Source organism: Pyxicephalus adspersus, chromosome 2 (genome assembly GCF_032062135.1).
Source record: "Pyxicephalus adspersus chromosome 2, UCB_Pads_2.0, whole genome shotgun sequence".
Classification (NCBI taxonomy): domain Eukaryota; kingdom Metazoa; phylum Chordata; class Amphibia; order Anura; family Pyxicephalidae; genus Pyxicephalus; species Pyxicephalus adspersus.
In genome coordinates this window covers 47,335,598-47,360,852 of record NC_092859.1, presented here as the reverse complement: position 1 = coordinate 47,360,852, position 25,255 = coordinate 47,335,598, and the positions used below count along the sequence as shown (strand labels likewise).

The 25,255-nt window shown below is 36.5% G+C and overlaps 1 protein-coding gene and 1 long non-coding RNA gene across 2 annotated transcripts; one reads left to right on the top strand and one right to left on the bottom strand.

Moving 5' to 3' along the window:
• The first annotated feature begins 3,486 nt into the window (after nucleotides 1-3,486).
• Nucleotides 3,487-7,058, top strand: LOC140321990 (uncharacterized). The gene is made up of 2 exons (XR_011919088.1): nucleotides 3,487-3,791; nucleotides 6,478-7,058. It is a non-coding gene; the product is annotated as an uncharacterized lncRNA (long non-coding RNA).
• Nucleotides 7,059-9,140: 2,082 nt separating this feature from the next.
• SLU7 (SLU7 homolog, splicing factor) lies at nucleotides 9,141-22,960 on the bottom strand. The gene is made up of 16 exons (XM_072400699.1): nucleotides 22,856-22,960; nucleotides 20,975-21,140; nucleotides 20,524-20,677; nucleotides 20,347-20,427; nucleotides 19,475-19,639; nucleotides 19,293-19,361; nucleotides 18,563-18,610; nucleotides 17,250-17,381; nucleotides 17,063-17,160; nucleotides 16,098-16,165; nucleotides 15,291-15,430; nucleotides 13,494-13,655; nucleotides 12,354-12,458; nucleotides 11,615-11,683; nucleotides 10,929-11,027; nucleotides 9,141-9,468 (listed from the first exon to the last, which is right to left on the bottom strand). Exons 2-16 carry the CDS (start codon nucleotides 21,124-21,126, stop codon nucleotides 9,289-9,291), a joined length of 1,722 nt encoding a protein of 573 aa, XP_072256800.1. The 5' UTR covers nucleotides 21,127-21,140; nucleotides 22,856-22,960; the 3' UTR covers nucleotides 9,141-9,288.
• Between the last annotated feature and the right edge of the window lie 2,295 nt (nucleotides 22,961-25,255).

Here is a 25,255-nt window from a genome sequence, read left to right as displayed (position 1 = left end):
GCTTCTATTTTCTGTTTCTACTTGTTCCCTTTATTGGAATATTTTATTACCACATTTCCCTCAATGACTGTGAAAAAATTCTTAACTCATTTTGATTGTTATCATTTCCTTGAATGAAGCATGCTCAACATTTTCTCAGTCAAATCCAATCTCCCTGTCTGATGGTCAATATTTTGGTTTCCTTCTACAACTTTATGGTAAGTCTTTTTCATTTTTACTATATACAACATGTGTTTAAAAAAATCCCATCCAGCCTTTCAGTACAAACAAGTCAAATGAAGAAAGTTCATTTATTAAAAGTCTATTTTAATATAATGTCTATTCACAAATTTATTTAACAGAACAAAAGAAGGAATGAGAACGCAAATAACATTTCTTGGGACTTTTTAGGCACTTTCAACAGTTCACAATGATCACAATGTATATAAAACATCATAAAATACTAATTTATTCAAAACATGATTAAAATACATTAAAAAACACATTATCCACTGTTTTAGGTCTCTTTTACATCAGTGTTACAGATATATTCTACTCGTTTCGTGAAGCATGGTCCACTTCATCAGGAAGAAAGAACTCCCAGGCTGTAGAGAATACACTTTTATCAGCAAACCTGGAATGGATCTGGTCCAGGATTCAAAACATTCGCTACCAAATAGCAAATTACTTTGAATAAATCCATTCCAGATTTGCTGGATCACCCAGCTTCACTGATGAAAGTGTATCCTCTCCAGCCTTGGAGAGCTTTGTTAAATTAGGTCCAATATGAGTCATGTAAGGTATCGTTTGAGTCTGCTGGTGTTTTTATGTTCAAATACCTTGATAGTAAGAAACAGTTTGATAAAGTTTAAAGAATTTGGCTATTCTGGTTTGGAGAATTATTTAATTTACTGATGAATTTGTCCCATTAGGATCATTGGACTCATTAGCGATCGGACTTAGTATTTATACAAATATTTGGGCATCAAGTCACTGGTATATGTTATTATAAGTAAGTATAAGAAGCAGTTTTTTGATTACTCTTTAATTGTTGTATAATTTAGCACGTTTGTGTGGGTAATGTTTAATATGTGGGTAATGTTTTATTATGGAATAATATGGTCTTTACTTGTTATAAGTTTAGGTATTTAGCCATTGACATATTTAATTTTTAATAAGTATAAAAAGCAGTATTTGGGGCTTTTTTAATGGTGGAGTTTGTATCTTTGTATGGGTAATGTCTATGGGTCAATATGGTTTCACTTATTCTTTGAGGAATATATTATTTGATTCTATAAATCACAAAGTCGTTTTGGATTTTGGATATACAGTGGTTGGGAAGGCTGTGATATATAGCCTGGCTTAGCACAAGTGTTTGGCACTTATTATGTATTGGCACAATTGTTGCATGATTTGCACATATTAGTGGAATTAAGGGGCCACTATAGCGGCGAAAATATTTGTCACTTTATGGTATCTTATATTTAAATATTAGTGGTAATAAAACTTGTTTTAAATCATTATTTATTTATATATATTCATACTACATATTGTTATTTTGTTCTGCTTTGTATGAAAAGTATAAATTGGTTCTGCTGCTATATTCCCAATCTGTCCTACTCACCATTCTGTGAAAGAACTACCTTGCTAGCCCGGGCACGGTCCTTGGGAGCTGATAAATATAAATTTTTATTGTTCAATAAACTGTAATGTTATTCGAAAATGTGCTGTGTTAATGATCTATATAGTGTTTTATATACATTGTGATCATTTTTTTTTTTACTCTGTTCAATAATACATTAGGGATGTGACATAGATGGCGAGCTTAACAGGAAGGGGAATTGCCTATCTTTGGTTTTGAAATTCACAAATTTAACTTAGCTTAATTTACAAGTTAGTTGCAAAGCCCCAAAACATGATATTGTCACCAAAAATTGCCAGAGAAGTCAGGGAGACCAGTGGTAGTTTTTCCTTAAGGCTAAGCAAAATTATGATTCTTAAACTACTTTAACTACTGCATGCCATTTTTAAAGCAGGATTAGGAACAACCTGCCTTTATACTTTTTAGCATTTACACTTTTACGGGTCTTAAATGTCTGTGTGCCAAGACCTATGGCTCCTCCAACCTCTACATTACTACTATTGTGATGTAGGGTCTGAAGAAAGGCGATGGAGCATGTCAGAGATACAAGCACTCAACACTCCAAGAAGTGCCTGACTAGGGGTGCAGTGCTTGAGAACAGGGGATTTAGAGGATGTGGGACTCCAGACAGGTAGGAAAATAACTCAATTCAATTGTAAGCATCTGACAGATTTTTTTGAGGTGACCAACAAAGTCTCTCAAACTTTTTTTTTTACTAGCAGCATCATCATGATCTCTTTTTCAGAAGCAACTCCTGTTATAGTGAGTTAGCCAACAATAAATAGAGTGACCTGTGATAGTGATCCTGTTGTGTAAACTTCCATAATGACAGTATAAACATATTTTTGAAAAAGCATATTGTACCAGGCAGAACAGTACTTTCCTAGACTTCAGTTTCCTGGGAATAAAAAGCAGACAATAACCAAGCTTAGATAAAGAGAAGCCATAATGACTGCACCAATGTGCACATCTACACCTGACTCTATTGTACTGATGAACATTTCTGTATACACACATTTAGTACTGATGAATAAAAAATTTTTTTTACCCTAAGCAATGTTTTATATCTCTATACAAGAAATCACCCTGATATACAAAGGCTTAAAAACTTGTGTTAATGTTTTAAAATATTTGTATTATTTTAAGTAAATAATACATTTACATTTTCTTAAATAATAATTTCAGTGTTAAAGCACTAAAGTTCTGCTTTGAAAATCAGGGATCAGTCAGATCATTATTGCAGAATGTCTCCTCTGCAATAAAACATACTTAGCTGTCTTCATCTGCATGTGTTTCACCAGGACCAAATGAGTTGTGTTGTCCCGGCCCGGCCAATTAGGATGGCCACAGACCCTACTCCAGGAAAAAGATCAGGTGAATATGGAGGAACCCATGCCAGAGCAAGGAAAGCAAAATACAATTACAAAATTGCATTCAGACAAGTAAGCTAATTTTTTTGCAGAAGGGGACAGGTAAGGTACCTTCCTTACAGGACTTTTTTAATTTATGGATTTAGTTCCTCTTTAAGCAAAAAAGGCCCTTGAAAGCACCCTCTGGTCCAGCACTTATTTACAAAGCTCTTGTTTAATACTATTACAATATGAAACAGAAAATAAAAAAGTGTCAAGATCATCAAAATTGACTAAAGTTTTTTGTTTGTCTTAGATAGATAGATAGATAGATAGATAGATAGATAGATAGATAGATAGATAGATAGATAGATAGATAGATAGATAGATCCTGTAGACAGAAATTAAAGGTATACATTTCCTTAAACATGCATGACTTAAGCCGACCTCTAACACTAAAAAGCACTCTGGTATGCAGTCACATTACTGTATAAGTTCCTTTATCAGAGAAGGGAATATACAGTAAAAGGGACTTTCCAGAGCAGTAAACGTGCCAGTTACTCAGTGGAATAAATTGTCTTTATGCAAATGAGCAGTGCTATATTCTTTATATACTTGCAGCCTGACACTTCTGAGTATCCTCTACAAAGGACAGATGAATACTTCTACTCTGGTATAGCTCAGTCTATGGATTTCTGGGCAGAACATACACATTAATTATTTAATGCAAATCAGACTGAAGCTAATTATGCACAAAAATGGAAATTAAAAACAAATAAAGACAAATAAAAACATGGAAAAGGAAACAGTAGGCGTACATGGTGAGTAGCTGAATATATCTTGCTAAAAATAGGAAAAGGAGTGTAGGTGCCTTGTTAGGTCAAACCTATAAAGGTGTTCTTTATACAGAAAGATAATGTGTAGACATGAGTTACCTGTATGAAATGCTATTGAGGATTTATTATATATTTATTTATTATATATAAAATACTGGGGTCTAGCACCAAACCATTGTTTGTCTGTGGTATATTATAGATTCTAGGCAATACATTTTATTTTTAAACTTTACACAATACTTTAACAGGATGTATGATCAGACAATTATGATTAAGCAAAGTAAATTAAAATGGACCTGCTGTACTGTACAATGTATTTTACCCCATCATGGAAGCACCAATTATTTTATTAATCCAAACCTACCAAATTTTCTAGTGCGTTTTGACCCATTCAGGACCCATTCAGTTCTAGCAGAAACCAGTATAACAATCTAAATAGGTTAAAAAGTGGATTTTCTGCATGTTAGGTATAATAAAATAAAGAATTTGGTTATGGATAAAGAAAGGACTGATGTTCAGAAAGGACCTGCAATGAGATGATCAGAAAGACATAATCATAGCATACCACATGTACATTAGGTTACAAAGATACAAGGTTTTAGTTAAAAAAAGTATTCACGGTTAGATGACTCCTACTTATATCCATGTAGATATTCTGTATTTTGTTCTCTAATTAGGGAAAAAAAATAATAGATTATCATAGAAAATAATTGTTCTATAGTAATTTTTAGGTGCCATAGCAAACTTATCAGTATTTAAATATGTAAGATAAAATAAGACAATATAGTTTGAGGTGTTCTGCCTGTTAAAATCTATCCAGTATCCCTATTTAATGTACAGCACTGCATGATATGTTGGTGCTTTAAAAAATAGAGTTTAATATTATTATTATTATTATTATTATTATTAATAACAATAATAATAATAATCCCATACAAATATTTTGTTTTCTAATTTGTTTTATGGTTTTTTGTTTTTCTTATTACGACCACTGGCATATTCATAACCCTAGAAATGAACAGTTTTAAAAATAATAATAATACAACTGCATAAAATATACTGTAAATATTTTTTTTTAAATAACGTTTATTTTTAAATTCAGGTTCAGACGGTCCTAGTACTAAGATGTTAGATTTACTGACCGCATGGTCAGTTTCTGATGGTTGGGGGACCTTTGTTGGTTCATATATATGTATACATATACACATACATTACATATGTAATATTCTCTTAAGCTACGTGTACCAGTAACATGTTTTTGCTACATACCGGTAATAATTTTTTTATGTAATATATTTCATTTTTGCAACATCTTTAAATAATAAAGGCCTGTGAAGCCTACTTTTTTTTATTTTTTTCTACATTTTTCTAAAATTGTGTTATCATACTCTGCGTTACCTATCATAAAAAAAACATGGTAATTGGTTTACCTAAAATTATAGTAATAATATTGTCGGCACTTTATATGTTGCTATTAAAAAAATCTTTCTCAACAGCACAAGTTTAGTAAAAAGAATGAGATATTGTAAATGTATTAATTATTATCACTGGTATGTTCACTGAACATACCTAAATAATATATTACTGTCAATTGTTATTATTTTTGTATTTTTTCTGTATTTAATCATTTACTAATATTTTATCTATATCAAGAATGACTCTATCTGCTTTCTTCATCACACATCTTATAGAAACTCTAAACTCTTTTTTATAAAACAGGGAATCAGATATTCTCTCAAACATGCCCTGAGAATTTTTTAGGTCCAGGTGTTTCAGTAATTGATTCCTACCAGGGCATTTTTATGGGAATGTCAGATTCACTGTTTTAAAAACAGAGCCCTATGTGATTGCAATGCCAAGAAGTAAGCTTTAAGGTCCTGTACACCACAAATGCAGTACATTCCTATGTATCAGTTTTGGTGTGCCATTTGCATTGTTTAGTTCTTGAATGGTTGTCTTGTAATTCATTAACTATTATTCACCTACTGACCAGTTACTTGTCAGCTGAAGGATAATATTGCTTCTATTACCTTTCAATCTGTAGACCAACACACAGAGCTCTACCTAGTCTTATAATGTGTGCACAATCCAAATATTTTCTATTGCCTCTAAAAAAACAACAGACAAGTGATCAATACCTCAAATGCATAAATGTTCATCATCATTAAAAAAAACCTATAGCAGATGGGCATAAATATTCCAGTATAACACAAATCTGAGGGTATTGCTTATGGTTTTAAAAAATGCTGATTTTAGACAGTATGTTCTCCATTTCTTTATTTTAGGAAAATGAATCCAGTAAAGCAGCATGACCCTTAAAATAAACCCATAAACTGAAAGGTACTTGTCTGATGCACCCCTTTATCAAAAATCTGCTAAGCATCCATAAAATGATTTCCTCCAATTTAATGAAAATAGCATACAAATATAAAACAGTAGATAAGATGCTGATCTTGATCTTTTGATACCCTCAACATGGCAGGAAAAATCTACATTAGAATAACATTTCGGCTGTCTATATCTATTGATCATTTAGATATGTAAGTAACCTCTGTATATGGGTTTTTGTCATTTATTCACTTTGTATCTCCACAGTAAAGTGGGAAACAAGATCCCTTGATGTATTTATAGGAAGTGCTGGTTTAATACATTTCATGTTTTATTTTTTAAGGTATCTCCAGTATTAAAGAAAATACCATGGATTTGTTAAACCTCAGTCATGAGTTCCAAGCTGTGAGAACTGAATTCCATAGGTTGATTTTATATTTACTATGAGACCTGTGGGGCTCAGTCCTGCAGTTTGGCTCACATTAGCATCACTAAAGCTAATAACCTAAAAAAAGCTAAATGAACCCAACAGTGTTCGCAGGAAAAGTATATTTATGGAGAAGTCATGATCTTTCCATCATCTTTCAACAGTGGATGAAGGAAACATGTTTATTTGCCTGCTTAATGATTTTATAGCATTTCCAATTAATCTGAGGTCTTCAAACCTACCAATGTGTGCTGGTGACATATCTGTGAGTTTAAAAAATATAAAATCCCTTCAGCTCTGTTTGTCTTGAATGACTGTGGATAACACAGAGGAACATTGATTGAATTAATTTTTTTAATTATTTTGCAAACGATTATTATTGTTGTTGTTTTTGTACCTTGTGCATCACCTATTCTCTTATTTTTAGGTTTCTTTTTGATTACATAGTTGTATTTTACTGGTTCTCCACAATAAAATAATTTAGATTCTAAACCAAAGGCTGTTGCATTCTTACCATGAAGAGAGGATAAAATCCAATCTCCAGTACCAGTTGTTTGAGGCTGTCTGATAACCCCCAAATCATTCCAGTTCTTTTGAACATTTTAAAATCAGATTACTGAATGATCTGCATAAAAAGGGATTTGCAGATCCTTGTGAACCCTTAGCATTAGGAATCTGCAGTCATGTGGCACAGAGAAAAACAAGTAACAAGTAGATGTGGCATTACATATACGATTGGGACATTAAACAGTCTGCTTCCCCCATCCATTGTTCCTGAGTTTCCAAGAATAGGGGAAAATGTAATTTACTTTTAAATCTACATTGGCATTTGATTCCAAAACAAGAATGAGTACATTCTGTTGCAGGTGACATATATGCTAGGCAGGAACCTTTCAGCAGCTAAATCTGGAGACTTAAATCATAAAAGGGAAAAAAAGGCAATAGGACCTCTGACTCACAGAAACACAAAGCTAAAACAGGGGATCCAGTGTCTGGAGGAGCACAGTTTAGGCAAGTCCCTTGTGTCCCCTGATAACCAAGAGATGTATGGCTTTAAATCATCATAAAAAAATATAAAACTTGTGTAATAGAAGCACTCATCAAATGCATCCCGTTTTGTACAATATATATTTTTTAAACAATATTGTGACTCTCAACATGAACACATTTCATTTGATATACTATCCTACATATTTCATAGGAAAGCATTTGTTCTAAAACCCCTCATTAGTGGAAATTCACTCCTATCAAAGTTTCATACAAAGATTTGCCCATTTTTCCTACAGCCACCATTTAGACTCATCTCATACTGTGAATTGGCATGACCATAAGCTTTGGTTTGTGGTAATTTCTAGATACATAAAATTCATGGGGGTTTATTTACTAAAACAAAGACTGTTCATAAAGCCTGCTGTGTGCAATTATTTTTTTTTTAACTTACCTTGCATGTGATCGAGTAGTCAAATTAAACACAGGTTTGCCTTTTTCGCCAAGCTTAGTGAACATTTACTTTGCAGGTAAGTGAGCAGGCTGCATATCTTTAGTAAACCCCACTGTGCCTTGTCCAATTGTCATGTCTAAAAAAGGCTTGCAAGACTTATCTGCCTTAGAAACAGTTTTAAGCTTCTGTGACGGTGGTACAATGTGCCTGCACAGTTGACCAAGAACTTCCTTACCATCTCACTTTATGTTTTTTAGGGATGTACGTATTAAGGTTCCTTTTGTTCCAGCACCGGATATTCCTAGGTCTGAACATTAAAAAGACATCTCATATAAACTGTGTTTAATCCAGTTATTGGCCATTTTACTTCCATATGTTGGCACACACCGATGAGCAATGCTGATCCCAACCCTTTTGGGTGTTCCCCTACTTACCTTTTTTAACACATTACTGTTTTATATTGTATTTATATGTACTGTTTGTACTGACTGTACATATCTACCAGCTTATCTGATAGTATTGTCCTTCCCAGAAGCCTGGGAATGATTTCCTTGCAGCCACTGTATTGTGTAATGTTCTGATGTTTTGCTGCCATTGGTTCATGTATTACCAAAACGTTTAAAAACTTTTTTGGCATAAAATGATGCTAAGCCAAGCATTTTCTTTGAGCAGCCTACAAATTTTAGGATACACTTAACACCTCAACTGGAAACCTGAACAAGTCGAGATATTTAGTATGCATTGTTGGCTCAGTAGTACAGATTTTGCAAATCTAAATATTGGCTTTTCCTAACCCTCACATAAAGCATTTGGTAGTGTTTATAAAGAATCAGTAATTTATTATCACTGTTTTGCCTCTAGTTTTTTGTGCCACTCTGTTACACTTTTTTCACCTAATTTGCAGCAATAAAATGGAAAAAAATAAACCTCTGCTTCACTTTCAGAGACCACAAAGCAATAAATAGGACCAGTGACTTAATAAATCCATCAGAATCTATTAAAAACATAATTATATCAGGTAGAGGGAAGAAGAGTGTAAAAAAATAGTAAGAACAAGTGCACACTTCTTCCAGGTCAGTGATTCAAATATTACTGAAGAAAATTATAAGATTATAACTTCTAGTCAAGGAGAAAACTGTTTATGCGTAAATATTTATTAAGAACAAAAATATACATTTATACACAGTATAATTAAGATACTTTTTGCACAATTCTATGATGTTTTACAACAAAACAGACAAAAATTTAATTGCAATAGTCTACAAAATGTGCAGAGACAAACTCCACTACTGCCCCAGGAAAGAGGCCATTGGGTCATCTGGCCTCTGGCGTTTCATTCTGTAGGCCTCCATCTCTTCCTCTGTCGGTTCCCGTGTCTCATAAATACTGTTGTACGCTCTCTTCCTTTCATCTATCTGCATCATCTCCTGCACCTGCTTAAGACGAGCTTCCTCAGCATTCAAAGCCTGTGTGTGGAAATAAAATGGGTATAGAAACAGAATTATATTTGTTCAGAGTTTGCTTATACCAGCATGATACTCTGGATTCTTACATTACTCATTGAACAAATGAGTTTATCACGTCACAGAGCCTCAGCACTTCAAACTATTACAGCAGAGAATTCTGGTCTGAACCAAATATGCAGCAGCAAATAACTAAAGTTAGGGGAGCTGCAGGTTACTGAAAGCTTCCAGTGGTAGTTTTCCAGAATGAAGCACAAATTTAGGACTAAGAAACATTTTGCTTATTACAAGGAAGGGGGAACTATGTACAGATGTGGGGAGGGCATTTCATGCAGCCTGGAGAGAAAATTGGAAGGATGTAAATACAAAATAAAGGAAATGACAGGTGCTGCAAACATATTTTTTGCAATGCAGGTGAAGTAAACAGACTCACTACAGAAGTGCTGCTCAATACTTGCAGTAATAAAAGGTTCACTTCACACCAACACTACAGACCCTTCCCTGTAGGACGTTTAAATATTTTGCGAGTACAATAATTCTAAGCTCCTCAGTCCCCACACTAATAGAAATCAGCCGAAACTGGGCCGCTTAGAAAGTCCCATCTTTAACTTTCTTAGCAGAAGAATTTACTTTCTTAAAAGAAGCAAAGTTTTATGGCCACTAGGCCGTTTATGGGGTAGGCGGGAGCACGCTAGGCCGGATCTACCCTAATGGCTCCACCCACCACCAGGGAACTTCCTGAAGTGATTTACCTTCAGGGAGCTTTCCCTATTTACCACGGCGCAAAATATCAAAGCCGGCTGCAGTAAACGGGAGCAACAGCAAGGAGGCGGTAGTTTCTAACGCCCCCTGGCCGATCCGGCTGGCCACTCGCGGCTTCGGAGCCGCGGGTTGCCGGATGGCATTAGGCCAGATCGGCTAGGGGGTGTTAGGCCCATCTAGGCTGTATCTGGCCTAAAGGCCGGAGTTTGCCGACCCCTGATCTAGACGATAGACACCTTGCTCACCTTAGCACATAAAAAACAGGTATGACCCTTCAGAGACCCACAAACAAAGAAAAATGTGGGTATGCCAGTTACAACCATGATAAAACTATACAGTAGATAAATGGCATAAAAGCTACTTATACCCTGCAAAGTTTTTAAATGTATTGTTGGATAAGGTTTGGGAGGGGATACATCTGCATATTGTTTCACTAAGAACTAATGAAACCAGCTAAAGTACCCAGAGCACCTTATAAAAGATGGTATTTGAAAAGGGTAGTTGAGCATGTTAAACTAAGGAAACTAACTGTTCACATTGAATAAATACTGCACGTTGTGTTTAGGCTTCCACCCTCTGCTCTTTCTGACTCCACATACATACACTTCCATCTAAGGAGCACACACAGAAGATGTACACTCAGTACAACATATTCAGCATGCACCAGCAGTTAGATTGGTTCATTCTAATGTCTACCCTACCTTCTTCAGTTTCTCTTGTTTCTTCTTCTCTTCACCGTCACTATCAGAATCTCCGCTCTTACGGTGTTTTTTCTTCTTTTTCATCTTTTCCTGGTGGATCTGTGGACAATGACAGGCATTATAGGCAAGAATCTTCCACCAGGTACAGTAAAAGGTGAATAATATCTAGACAGCTGTTAAGGAATTTTGCCTCAAAAGCACATGAGCATGTTCTTCTTTCAGAAAACACAGATCACAATATTGGTAAATACTGGGAAATGACAAGATGACAGCAACCCAATGTGATAAAAGTAGATGCATTTTTTTAAGACACACAAAATGTGTGCACATACAATGTATAAAATGTTCAAATTCCTCAGCTTTGGTAATCAGTTTATACAGCCCTGCTAAAATCATTTGCTAAAGCTCAACAGATTATAGGAATTACACAAATACAGGCAATTTTAGAGTAGCTGAAATCAGTATTTCAAAGACTAGGATCTTGGAAAGCAAAACCTAAAAATATTGGGCCCCCAAAACTCTGTGGATGATTTATTAATCTTTGTTGGAAACACAATAAACCAGCTAAACTCTTCAAGCCTGATGGATCATCTCTTATTTCCCAGTCACAGCAATTAAAATACATTATTGGCTTTTACTAATTAGAGCAAAAACATTCACAATGACATTTTACAAATTAACCTCACCTCCACCAGGGTCTTTGGTTTAGACATTTCTTCAGCTTCATTCAATTCTTCTTCACACAGATCGGTATTCTAGGTAGGCAGATAATAAAATGTCAGACAAATCATTACATTTCTGCTTAAATTTTAAGCCCATGACCCAATTTTTGCTTTTGCGTGTGTTGCAATGCACTGAGGTATGATTTTGGAGCAAGCATTTTCACATAAAAGTTTGGTACAGCTATTGTCCCATGGGTTAAATCCTACATATATTTCTAACAGTTCCTTTTAAAATATGCCATAATACCTTTTGTTAAATAAGACAGAAAATGACATAGCAGATTGCTCTGCATTAAAATGACCCAGCCATCACAGTGACTTGAAAATAAATCCCCCTCATGTTAAATGAGAGAATGTACATTTACCTCTCGAGTTGCATTTTCTGTTTCTTTAAAATCAAGGCTTACCGGTCACTGCAGGTTTTGCACAAATCATACCATCCAATCCAAACATCACTACTACACCCAAAGTAAATTTACCTCCAACTTCTGGAAAGCAGCAAAGTGCTGGAGATTGAAGATAAGTACTGCCCAAAATGTATCGATCCTTTAAAGGCTGTGCTTTATTTACAAGTAACCCTGTGGTGACAGGGCCACTTTTAAGCACAGGTGTACTAGGAAACACATCATTTGAATGAATATATATATTTAGATTAATTTCACACAATAAAGTATAAAGTCTGCTAAACAATATGGACACTTACACTGATGCTTTTTCCAGCTTCCCCGGTGCAGTAAGACATCTTAACAAATGAGTGGCAACATTTGTAGCCCCATCTTCCATCTTTCCAGTATGAGCCCCAAATACACTAGAAAACAAAAAAGAGAGATATAAAACTACTGCATTACCTGGTAACATAGGATTAATTTTTTTAAAAAACAAAAAAACACCTGGACATATGAGCACTATGTTATAAGGGGATATCAAGTAATATTGCTAGGCAGGTACATCCTTTAATAAAACTATGTACAGGCATTAACCTGTACCTGTAACAAATAAGAGAAAACAAAATCTGATAGGCACTTAGTGTTACAGCTATTCATTGTAGCACTGCTAAGGTCAAATCAAGGTTTTAGAAAGGTCCCAAAAGGATTGAAACTCTTATTAGAGCTGGACAAATTATATATTTACACCCAAAAGGAAACCATAGGTAACAGGGCTTGTGTGAACTAACAGTGGGGGCAGACAAAAAGCAAATATCCACTTTGCAGTACAAAGTGCTGATCAGCTTGTGAGGAATTTTCCTAAAAGAAAATAAAATTAGCAAAGTTGTTCGTGTTGAATGGGGTTGAAATTGAGCATTTCTGAAACTCTCCCTAGTGCTGTGACTGTACAAACACAGTTTACAGGATGCAAAGGGTGCAGAGTACACAAAATATAGCACAAAATATAGATAATGTCATTTACATTACCACATATGGAGTGCAGTGTTTTAGTTTCATGTACAAATAATGACCATCCCGCAGCGGCCTAAAGTGTGTAGCAGCTAAGATTTTACATGCAGAGCCATTGTAGAAGGGACTGCACATATCATAATTTTACTTTAGCCACCTCCTACATGAAGCACTATGCATATTTTATATTACCATGGAAAAAGACAGTCTAAAAAAAAAAAAAAAATGCCCTAATATAGAGAGTGGAGCAAAACAAACATATCTGTTGAATCTTGAACAATTTTTTTTTAACTATTTAAGGATAACTCTAAAAAAAACTTTGCATTGCCACTGTAAATGTATTCTAAGCACTTTGCAGTAGCATCATGACCACTGGTCTGGTTAGGACGGACAACAATGCAAATCCAGATATCCTACATCCATGTACTAAGAGGGCTACCAACACTTACCGTGTGATTATTAATAAGAACATCCTCCTCGTATTTGGAAGACGCTACTGCTTTCTCCTGTCCCTTTATGACAGTGCCATGTCGGGAGTACTCCACATAGTCCTCAGTCTGAGCCAGAAGCAACTCCACAGGTGGGGCATCAAGATGTTCCTGCCCTCCGTACTGTAAAACACAAAAACCTGATTACTTCTTTTCCATTTTAGTATATTTTCTGCTAAGGCTATAATGGCATTGGCCTTCTTAAAAAAGTGATGAGACCCAAATAAAGAAATTTCTAAACTACAAAACACAAAAATTTTATTCATCCATTTGATGTATGTGAACCTAAGACTTAAGCTGCGTACACACTTGCAATTTTTGTCGTTGGAAAGGATCTTTCACGATCCTTTCCAACGACAAGGGTGTGCACGATGCATGAACGATGCTGTACATACAGCACCATTCATGCTCTATGGAGAGGGGAGGGGGAGAGCGACGGATCGGCACCCTGCTGCGCGCTCTCCCCTTCCCTTTCATTAGGATCGGCTGTCGTCCATCGTCCGTGGATCCGGCAGGTCGGTCGTCCGGACGATGGACGACACCGACTGTACACACGGCAGATTTTCGCCCGATAAAAATCTGACGTGTGTACGTAGCTTAAGTAAGAAAGTAAGTGAAGCTAAGCTTAGTAATAGTAGTAAAAATTAACAATAATTCCAACCACTTGCAGGCAACACTTAAAAATTCTGTCCATTTTTAAAGGAACTGATCTCCAATAGCAAAGTCATCAAACATCTTGAAATACTATATGTGCTTTCTATTAAAGTATCAGTGAAGTTTCTGAGAAACAGAACAAATACTGTGAAGTAGGTGGCTTGACATGGTGATAAATCTCTGCAACAGCCACCAAGCTAGGCAATTTCCACCATCACATTAGTGGGCATTAGCTGATCCTTCTAATTATAGAAAAGACAGATTCATACTTCCAAAAACACCCAGCTAATACTAAGCATTCCTTTCCTGTTTAGAGGTAGGACCAACAAGGAGCTATGTCCCTTTTCTTGCATTGTTCAATTCACTTCACCCTCAGATGTCTGCAGTGTCTCCAGTAAACTTTGAATGTGTATTTATGAGCTGAATTACAATAGAGTGATTATAAAAATCTGCTCTTACTAACCACACATGCAACAGTCTCATTCTTTAGAAAATCATAAAATATAGGCCACAGTGCTGCCAGTAGTTTTCTCTGAGCAACAAAAAGGGCTCGGTGACTGGAAAAGAGCTGGTCATGAGACGCTGGTGGATCACATGACCAGACTTTCCTAAAAGGTTTTTTTTTCCCATATACCCCATTCATTTATTCTGCCACCTTCAGAATCCCAAAGCAGATTAGGAACTTTTTAGCACGTTCCTGCTTACAGCGATTTGGTCATCTGAGTAAGAGTTCTGGAATGACCAAGATGAATGGCACCCATCAATTTAATTCAGATACGCAGATTATCAGAACAACATGGTGCTTATCTGAAGTTGCTTTAATGGTCACAAAAGCAAAAAAGGAAAGCAGCCAATGTTGTCCCATGAAGGTGCTGTTCCTAAACCCCCGAAACTCAGCCTATATGTGAAAATTAAAACACTTGGTAATGTACTATATTTCCAAGCATGTATATACTGACCAATAAAATGCAACAAACGTGCAGTTCTGGTTTAAAAAAAAAAAACTGATGGCCGTACCGCTGCTTTTTAAAATTTGTCCCTTAGTTTTACAAACAAAAAGCAAAAAACAGTAAATTATCTGAATCATAAATTTGACCACCATACTTTTTCCAGGATGCTCTTTTTCTGTTCTTCTTTAAAGTCCTCTTTCTTTACTTTGAATGATTTGCACAAAACTTCCAGTTTGGTGGGGTCAGCCTGAAGATGGACTTCTGAACCTTTCTCATAGGCCTCCCAGGCAAACACTATACAAAAAAAAAAAAAAAGCAAACCCTGTCATACATATACAATATATAAAATAGATCATCAACTGTGTTGTAAATATTTTTTGACAACTTTTTACATTTGGATTAGGAAGGGGGCGGGGGTTGTAACAGGACTATAGGTATAAGAATTATAGCAATACTACCTAGACAGTATAAAATTTTTTAGTAAAGTCACTTGCTGATAAAATCTGAAAGTGAACTATAATAAGGGATGCTGCCAGAATGTATGACAAAAAGTGACAAAAATGTACATATTATACACATGCACAGTAAACATGTGGGACTGGTTAGGAGGTTTGCAAGTAGACAGTGAAAGGTAAGAATCCTTCCTGTATGTTAAAGATAAAAAGTTAACCGTGATTAAGGTGAAAAGAAAATAGGGGTGTCCCAAAGGGACAGAAAAGGAAATCAATTGTTTAAATCCAAATGTTAAAGCTTATTTCATATATATGAGCCTTTTGATTTCATATCTAGCATTATAGTAATAAATGACTGAAAATGCAGGGGAACATGCACAACTAGTAACAAATTTTGTCCAACTGGCTGCCACCATAAGACATTCGCTTTTGAATTGTGGATTCCTTTCCCTAAATTTTATTAACGTATAGATATCTATAAAAGAAAAATGAGATGGTAAATTACTTACATTGTGTCTGTGCCATAGAAATTGTGTCTCCAGTGTACCGGACAAAATTATCACCAGCATAGCTGACGCTGTAAAGGAAGTCCAAATTTATCAATGAGTAAAAATGAAATCAACATTGTTAAAGGTCAACAACTTACTTGCTTCTCTCCTAAAACACCTAAACCTGGTAACTCAATTCAAATACAATCATAGCGGATATGCACTATTGAGGACTCACTTTTCCAGTGGAAACTGAATGCAGATTTGTAGGTTTTTATTATGTACTGACAAACATTTTTTAATGGTTGGTCCTAATATTATTCAATCAGTGTTCTCTCTATTTTTTTTAAAGCTTTGCCATAATTGCATCTATGGTTGTCTCATTGTTGTGAACACAATAAAGACATGTAAAGGTTTTTAAATACAAAGTATACAGCAGCAAAGTGGTGTGATCACCAGGTTTTTATTATATAATATGCTAAAACTGCACAAAATCAAAATTCATTAACTTTGACACTGGTAGCATGGGAACAATGACATCACATTGCAACCAGTCCACTTGCTCTAGAAGGCCTGTGGGCCACTGATATTGTTAGTGCCGGACTTTTGTTTAATAATATTTGCCCATTGACACGAGTTTGCCCGCTAAGCAACATTTCCCTGGGTGTATTTTCCTTCCTTTGCTTCACTGGAAAGCAGCAATCACAACAGAGTACAGTGGTGAAAGGGATTGCATACCTTAACTGAGAACAGGTGGGGGGGAGGGGGCTTACAATGGTTTAACGTGTGATACTGAGCTGCCAAATGGCCAAATGACATAAGATATTGTTTGGAGATGGCTACACCCACTATAAAGTAGAAATGATGACTGTACTTAATGTATAGGGAAAAGGAGAGCTGTATGTTTTATAAAAAAGAAACTATGTCTGCATTTGTTATCCAACAACCAGGCTGGCAGGGAATTAGGAAAGGAGAGATTCACATACTCATCTGGATTCTTTCCTGCATCAGCATATGGATTATCTCTCATGGCTCTCGTTTTGGGATCGTAGTATGCAGAGTTTGGATTCAGGTTTCTCAGGTACTATAAAGGTAAAAAAGTACTTTAAAATACCAAGGCAAACAAATACAACAAGTTTTACTGGTAAGTTTCACAAAACATCCCTAATTTACCTTGGCAGTATCTTCACGAATACGCAGGTTTCTGACTGTAATTCGTCTCTTGGAATCAAAGTTTTGTCCGGGCATATCAATGTCATCTGCATATTTATCCTCATCCTCGTCTTCACTGTTACGGTCTCTCTCCTGAAAAGTATGATAAAGGAATATTAGGATCTAGTTATCAAATTAATACAGAATTTATATACCCAGACATTAGCTTTCGAGGCATAATATTCGGTCATCCAAAATGTGATTACATAAAAACATAACTGTCTGCAATTTTTGATTTCCTATAGTCTTTCCTTAGTCTTAGGATTTTACCTAAGACTTCCAAATACTTCACAAAACTCATCCTATTGAAACAAACCTGAATTTTTCTCAAGTCACTTACAACTAACTAAAGGTTTCATAATGCAAACTAAGCCTTACATGGACGAGAGTCAAGAAGACTAGACACTACATAGTGAAAGGGCCTCTATGAGGTTTTCTTCATCTTATTCTTTGTTAAGACTAAAATATTGTACAAACAGATTATATACTGTATGGTCTGCCTAACTTCATTATGAGCATCTGGTAAGAGCATTTGTGTTGCCACTAACGTATTCAAAAACACATTAGAAGCAGGCTGGTAAATCACAACACTAATGTTACACAATACTAAACACCAGTCTGAGTGTGGTTTCAGTGGTTACACCACCCAATTTAGTTTCTGGATATACTAGAGAAGAGTTTGATGCTAGTTTGTTTTTGTTAATCTTGGAATTACACTTAAATTTGTTTTAGGTTTCTCAACAGTTTGTAAATACACTTTTCAGTGCATATAAAAGCACCTACCAAAAATATTTACAAACTCTGCTCATCTTAAAGTAAAAACATGGGGTGCACTGATAAACAACCAATAAATAAACAAATATATATATAAAAATAAATAAAAAAATAAATGATAAACAGCCAGCTCAAACTAAAATGATGATAATATGATATTATGTAATAAAATGTTTATCAGCAAAAACATGCAATAGAATTTAAAAAAAAAAAAAAAAACTTTAGCTATATATGCTGACTTTAGCAAACTAGTTCATCACTTTTAATAAATGAAGAGAATTTGTATCCACAGTACCCAAGAGAATTCAACTGAGATTTCAGGGCCCTACCAGCATTGATCTACGAAGTGAAAACTCTGCTCTGTGTACAATAGCCCTTTTTTAATGTACCATTTCCTTGAAATAGCAAATACAACATTCATCTTGCTTATCATCAAGCACGGTATACATATTAACCACATAGGTAAAACTATTGTGTTGCAGTAGAATAAAACAGCTTACAGTCTGAGTATTCTGTTCCTCTTCTCCCCACTGGTGTCTTGGGGAGCTCTGAAGTAAAGAAAGCAAGATGTGTGACAAAGGTAATACAGAGTCAAGCTTAGAGAAATATAACTTACATCCTATTAACATTGGTAAACAATATAGCATGTATAGGGGTAAGAGGTTGCAACTTTAACCAAATCAGAATGTCACAGCTGTTAACCTCAACAACCTGCAAGTCCAGGTGCCTTCTTATGCTTCTGCATGAAGATTATAGGATCAATTTTTTCGGGATGTATGCTGCCATGATCCTACAATGTATTAACTGTATAAGGAACCAGATGTCAGACACCCCTTTACAGTCCTATTACCTATTACATTTCTAATAAACCAGAATGAAGACAGCAATTTTAACATGACAAAAAAAGTACAGTCCTATTACCTATTACATTTCTAATAAACCAGAATGAAGACAGCAATTTTAACATGACAAAAAAAAAACATCTACTTTTGTCTAAATTCCCTAAAAGGGAACACTGAAAGTTTAAAAATGGAAGAATGTTATAAAAAAACTAAGTAAAGAGTAAAAATAACTTGAAGAACTTTTCACATTGCTAAAACATCCTTACTGGTAGCATGGACCTTTGTACAAATTGTGATTTATGAACAGCTGATCTGTATACATAGGTTGAAGCATATTGGTTGCATAGAAGGCATCAGATGACCTGCTTATGAAATAACAAATACTTACCACTTGTTCTGAAAGCTTTCCTGAGGCCAGCTCCTCTTGCAGTTTCTGTGCCTTTAATGTACGTTTTGCCTAGAAGTAGGACATGAGTTGAATGAGCAATGAATGAGATTCATCATGATGAATAAGGTTTAATTTATTTTTAAAGGGAGACCCTTATATTATGAAAAGCAATAATGCCATACCAAGTCCACTTTGGAATGTTCTTCCACAATCTTCTGGTGTTCTTCTGGATTGTAGCCATTCCATCGGTCTCTCTTCCCATCATAATCCAACAAAAGCTGTGGTTGGTCAAACTCATCTGGCGCGATATTCATACCATTGAATTTTGCTCCAACTTTACGAGGTCTCTGCAAAGCAAACAAAACATCTGAAATGAACAATTACAAAACAAAGCTGCTGGTAAATAAAGTACTGCAGCTACTACACGGAGCATCCACCCTGAGTTGTTTCAGCCATTGGAAACACACAACTACTTATACAGAGGTTTTAAAATGTGGTGAAGATCAGTCGCAAACATATTAAAATAGATCAAGAACAAAAATGTATTATGTTGCAACATAGCAGCTCCTAGATGTGGTGGCTGCATTAGTTTGTTTTTCCCTATATATTTTATTCATTATATTTTTTGACCATACCAATACATATTTTATATTTTTTGACCCTGCATCACCACACTGCATCTATGGAGCAGCAGTGTTTCCACCCTGGGACATCTCCCATGTATTCAGTCTAAATAACACAGGACATTGGTGTTCTAAGTTGGGCACAAGTTAAGAAAACAAAGTGCAAACTAACTAAGTATGATCAGCACATTTTCTATATTTAACAGATACAATACTTTCAATTATATATTTAACCAAAAAAGTATGTTGGGGTTTAGCCATTTGAGCTATTGTGAATGGGAGAGATCTGCACATGTGTTACAACAAGAAATGGAGATGGACAGGTGACATTAAAGTGAAAGTAATTTACGTTTCACATTCATCTTCTCTGGCACCTACAGCTGCGCATATATATTCCCATTAATGTAATAAAAGCATAAGATGTCGCTTACCTCAAAACAGTCCTTTTTCTTATGTGTCATAGCACCACAGTTCTCACACGCTCCCTGGCGATATTTTGTTGCAATTGACCCCTTATTGAAAAATAAATAAATGAATGCTAAATATTGGTTCCAATATTAGAAAAGATAAATTATTAGTTGTATATTTAAATAATGCTTTTTATTCACCTCTTTAACACCTTTCTTGTACCAATCTCCCATAATTGTATACTCTCTCTGCTTCTCAGACTGTGGCCTCTGGTGTTTTAGTGTGGGCCTTTTAGAAGGATCCACATACCAGGGGACTGAGGAAATATACTGAGGGATGTGAGGGTTGATGTCCCTTAAAAAAAAAAACATTAAAAAAATTACATATTTTTGCAATCAATTTTATCAGGTTAAACATCAATTCAACATTGTGGAAATGAAAATATAGTATACATATATGTTTTATTGTGGGTCACAACAGTATGCTGAGCAAAACCAATGTTTCGTTTAAAACTAGATGGAAGTTTTTTGACTCCAAATAGAAAACTGGCCAGGTAGAAGTATTTGCATTCTATGAAATAACATAAGAAGGTAGTACTGTTCAATAATAGGAGTATGTTCATACAAATAAAGCTTTCAATACAATACTTACTTTCCCTCTTCATCCACCTCTGCCGGGGCATTACCCAACTTCCGCTGTTCCTCCAATTCCTTTTTCTTTCTCCAGTCTTCCCTCGTCATCTTTTTTGGCTCTTCCATGCCAGAAGCTTCTCCTGGCGCAGCGATAGCTGTGCCTCCCGACATTTTGAAGTTATCCCCTAAAACAAAACAAAAAAATTTGTTTGAAAAGAGAACCAGCATAGTGTAATTCAGACATACAATAAAACCAAACTATGCAGGGAATTTAAACACGAGCACACAAACAGTGAAATCTTACCTAATATAAATACAAAACTACCAATCAGCATCTGAGTCCGTGCCACACTCTGCTAAATTATCTTATACATTTTTTAGGAATATGAATTTTTTTTTTTTTTTACGATTTATGAATATGCACTTGTGCAGGCGCAAGATCGAGTGACATAGATTAGGAAAGAACTTGCCTATCTCACTGCGCATGCGTGAGATCGGCAATATTTTTCCCTATTGATGAAAAGGCTCCTTCTGCACATACCCAAGCTCAGGGCATGCGAAGAAGGACCAGACAGACAACCCCCCCCACACCCCTCGGGATGCGTGACGTAGTTATCCCGGGAGGCTCTGCACTCGCATTAAATCTTGACTGCCGCAGCCATCAAGGGGCAGTGCTAAATAGTTACATAGTAAGTCAGGTTAAAAAAAAAGACAGTCCATCAAGGTAAACTTGGGGAAATAAACATATCCTAGATATAAAAGCCAATGAACATAGTTGGTCCAGAGGAAGGCAAAAAAAAACTGGTACAATTTGCTCTAACCCTGGTACAATTTGCCTTCCTGATTCCATGAGGCAATCAGATGTTCCCTGGATCAACAGTCTCTGTTATCTTTACTCAAAATCCTTAATATTCAGTTATATTCTGTACTTCTAGTAAAACATCCAGCTTTTTCCTAAAGCAATCTATAGTAGTTGCTGAAACTACTTCCTGAGGGAGCTGATTCAACATTTTCACCGACCTTACAGTGAAGAATCCCTTCCTTATGCGGAGCTTAAACCTCTTTTCCTCCAGACACAAAGAGTGCCCTCTTGTTCTTTGTAATGATCTCAAAGTGAATAATTGAGAAGAGAGTTCTCTATATGGACCATTTATATATTTATATAGGGTGATCATATTCCCCCTTAAACATCTCTTCTCAAGGAAGAATAGATTTTGTTCAGCTAATCTCTCCTCATAGCTGAGCTCCTCTATTCCTTTTATTAGTTTAGTTGCCCTTCTCTGCACTCTCTCCAATTCCACAATGTCCTTTCTGTGAATTGGAACCCAAAACTGGACTGCATATTCCAGATGTGGTCTGACCAATGCTTTGTACAAGGGCAGGATTATGTCTCCATCTCTGCGGTCTAGTTCTCTTTTTTTTAAAAAAAAGGGTGTTGCACAAATGAATAAGAGACCACCAAATCATCAGGAAGAAAAAGGGAAATCTTCCAATGGGGAAACCAAGAGGAGATAACCCTCAGACATCTGACCTGTGGGGTAGAAAGTGAATGGAAACAGGTGGGAAGCCCTGACAGCAGTTTTATGTCTACACATTGCTAACACAAACATTAACAAAGCTTTGGATACAAACAATGTGAGCACACACAATCTTTACCACTTGAAAAGTGCTCGCAGGGTTCAATATCACCAGCAGCCTGTCCCTGGCACAAATGGTATACAATGAGGGCAGCCAATCACTTGTCAGCCACCAATACGGATCTAATATAGATAATACACCGAGCTGTAGAGACCGGAGTCCCAAGAGCCCCTCATACACGTACATATAAGGTACAGCTATTCCCCCAACACACAGATAAATATATTTATATACACAAGGTAATATTTCCCCACAAACTCACCGGACACTCCGCCACACGACTCACAACTCGATACTACCGACAGGAAATGACCCGGAAACAATAGAATAACCGGAAGTGACAACTCGACAACAAACAGGAAGGACTGCAGCTTGTCCACGCCCCTTAAGCCGTAACCCCAGCACTGGTGGAAGAGGGCGTGGCTTTAAGTCATGCGCAAATGTGGCCGTATTATTATTTTGGTGGATTGCCCTCATTTGTGCGCTAAGCACGTGACAACATCTCACCCAATAAATGATCTCAGGACCAATGAGTGTATGACTAAACGTAGCATAGGTGTCACACTAATGTTCCCTAGGTCATTGGTTTATAAAAGTCCAGGGGGTGAGCTAGACCACCCTGGTCTCCTGACTCTGCTGGAGTTATTTTAGGAGGCTATGCATGGAAACCCAAAACCTTTTTGTTTGGGAAAAGGCTGAGGGCTAGAAAACCTGATCTGTATTTTGTGTCCCTATTGTATACATTTACCTCTCTGTCCTGGTGACTACCGTTAGACGATGGGAAATCTTACATTTTACAGTTGTCACCAGAACAGGAGGTGAGGGAAAATCTGACAACTAGGAGGAGAATTTCCCTTATTTGGAGAGATTTCCTGTAACTTCCAGTTGTTTCCCCAAGACAGGGATTGAAGGAAACAAACTATTATATAAACTCGTGGAAAATAGATTTCTCTATCTTTCTCAGGCCAAGACTTATAAAAATGTCTGTACACGCTGAATGATTTCTATGTAAATTGTGTATATTCTTGCACATAACCATCAATAATATCCTTTCAAATAATTGCCTTGATTCAGATTGCCGTATATTTGGAGAACGCCTACGTTGGATCAGGCAGCGCTGTGGGTGCTCCTTTGTCTCCCTCGGCTCATTCAGCTGGGCAGTCATAAGGAGTACAGATGTACATTGCTGTATGTAGAGGAACAAATCTTTGTGGATACTCAGCACTACAGCAAAGAATGATGCAAGCAGGGCTTGGATGGCCTTACTAAAGTTTATCTACATAATCCCTGCTACGTCTGCATGCACACAGAATTGGCATTGTTCCTGGTACCTGGCTCCATTCCTAAAATCATACACCCATCACCCACAGCATCTCTCTAAGACTACACATGCAATAATTGTCATTGGAAAGGATCTTTCACAATCCTTTCCAACGACTAACGACTGCACGATGCATGAATGAGCAGTGAACAGTGAACCATTCTGCTCTATGGAGGGGAGGGGGAGAACGACAGAGCGGCACCCTGCTGCGCTCTCTCCCCTTCACTTCCATTACCATCATTCGTCCATCGTCCGTGGATCCGTCAGGACGGTCGTTCATATGATGGACAACGAGGGCTGTACTCACATCAGACTCTTGGCCCTGAGACGATTATCCGCCGAGAACCATTGCACGTGTGTACCCAGCCTAAAGCTACACACAAGCTAAAAAACTATTGCCCCTGGCAAATGATCGTGGTCATCTTGGGTTAACATTTGGTATACAGCAGTCTCCCAATGTTCGTCAGCTATCCACTATGGTGGGTCACTAAACAACTGACCAGAATAATACTATTGATTTCTGTGTGGGAGACACAGCGGGGTGACTCCCACTTGTCCCCCCCAATCATTCATTCGAGTGTCACTTTTGTGTGTCACAAAAGATTGTTTTCAGCTGTAGAAATGTTACATCTGCACACAAACTTACAGGAAATATCTCTGTAAATATTTGGCTAGCGTGGCGCTGTTCAGCCAGTCTTTGAGGACCATCCACTCATGTGGATCCACAATATGTGACAGCAGTACAGATGTGGTGTACAAAGAATGACTCTATTTATAAAAAATGATTGCTCGTTTTGAGCCTTTAAGAACTGGAGGTGGACAGCCTGGCCTAGCCTAAAAAAGACTATGTGATCACTGAACCAAAACTTTGAAGACCAACTCCAGTTTGTCTTCAGAAATCCATTTGGGCATGAAAAGTCATATGTCCAGAAGACTCCACCAATCATACATTGCACTCTATTTGGAGAATGTTCTGTGGGACCTTGTAAATAAGTTATTAATTAATGTATTAACTGGTATTTGTTGATTCATATACAAGCATCTAAGAGGATCGCTGGTGCCATGCTGCCTGGTGCTGGCCCTATGCAGCCTGGTGCTGAAACTATGCAGGAAAAATCAGGTCAATCAAGCACAGCTCAAGGAGACCCCAGCAACTTTGGAAAGGAACTCTAGAGTTCTGCAGAACCGTGATTAAGAATGACTGTACTAAAGTGGCCTTTTTTCGTTTTCACATAAAAAAGTAAAATATTCAGTTAACTCCTGCCCAGGGTCATGTACACACCTTGGCTTAAATGTCATTATGTGGCCATGGGGATCAGAAAAAGAAAGCAATGTGCAAAT

Excerpts from the sequence above, each read along its gene's own strand:
- SLU7 (XM_072400699.1), bottom strand. The coding sequence starts at position 21,126 with ATGTCGGGAGGCACAGCTATCGCTGCGCCAGGAGAAGCTTCTGGCATG. Across the intron at positions 11,028-11,614 it reads AACCAAAGACCCTGGTGGAG|ATCCACCAGGAAAAGATGAA; the intron begins GTGAGGTTAATT and ends CATTGTCCACAG. Across the intron at positions 9,469-10,928 it reads AACAAGAGAAACTGAAGAAG|GCTTTGAATGCTGAGGAAGC; the intron begins GTAGGGTAGACA and ends TTCCACACACAG.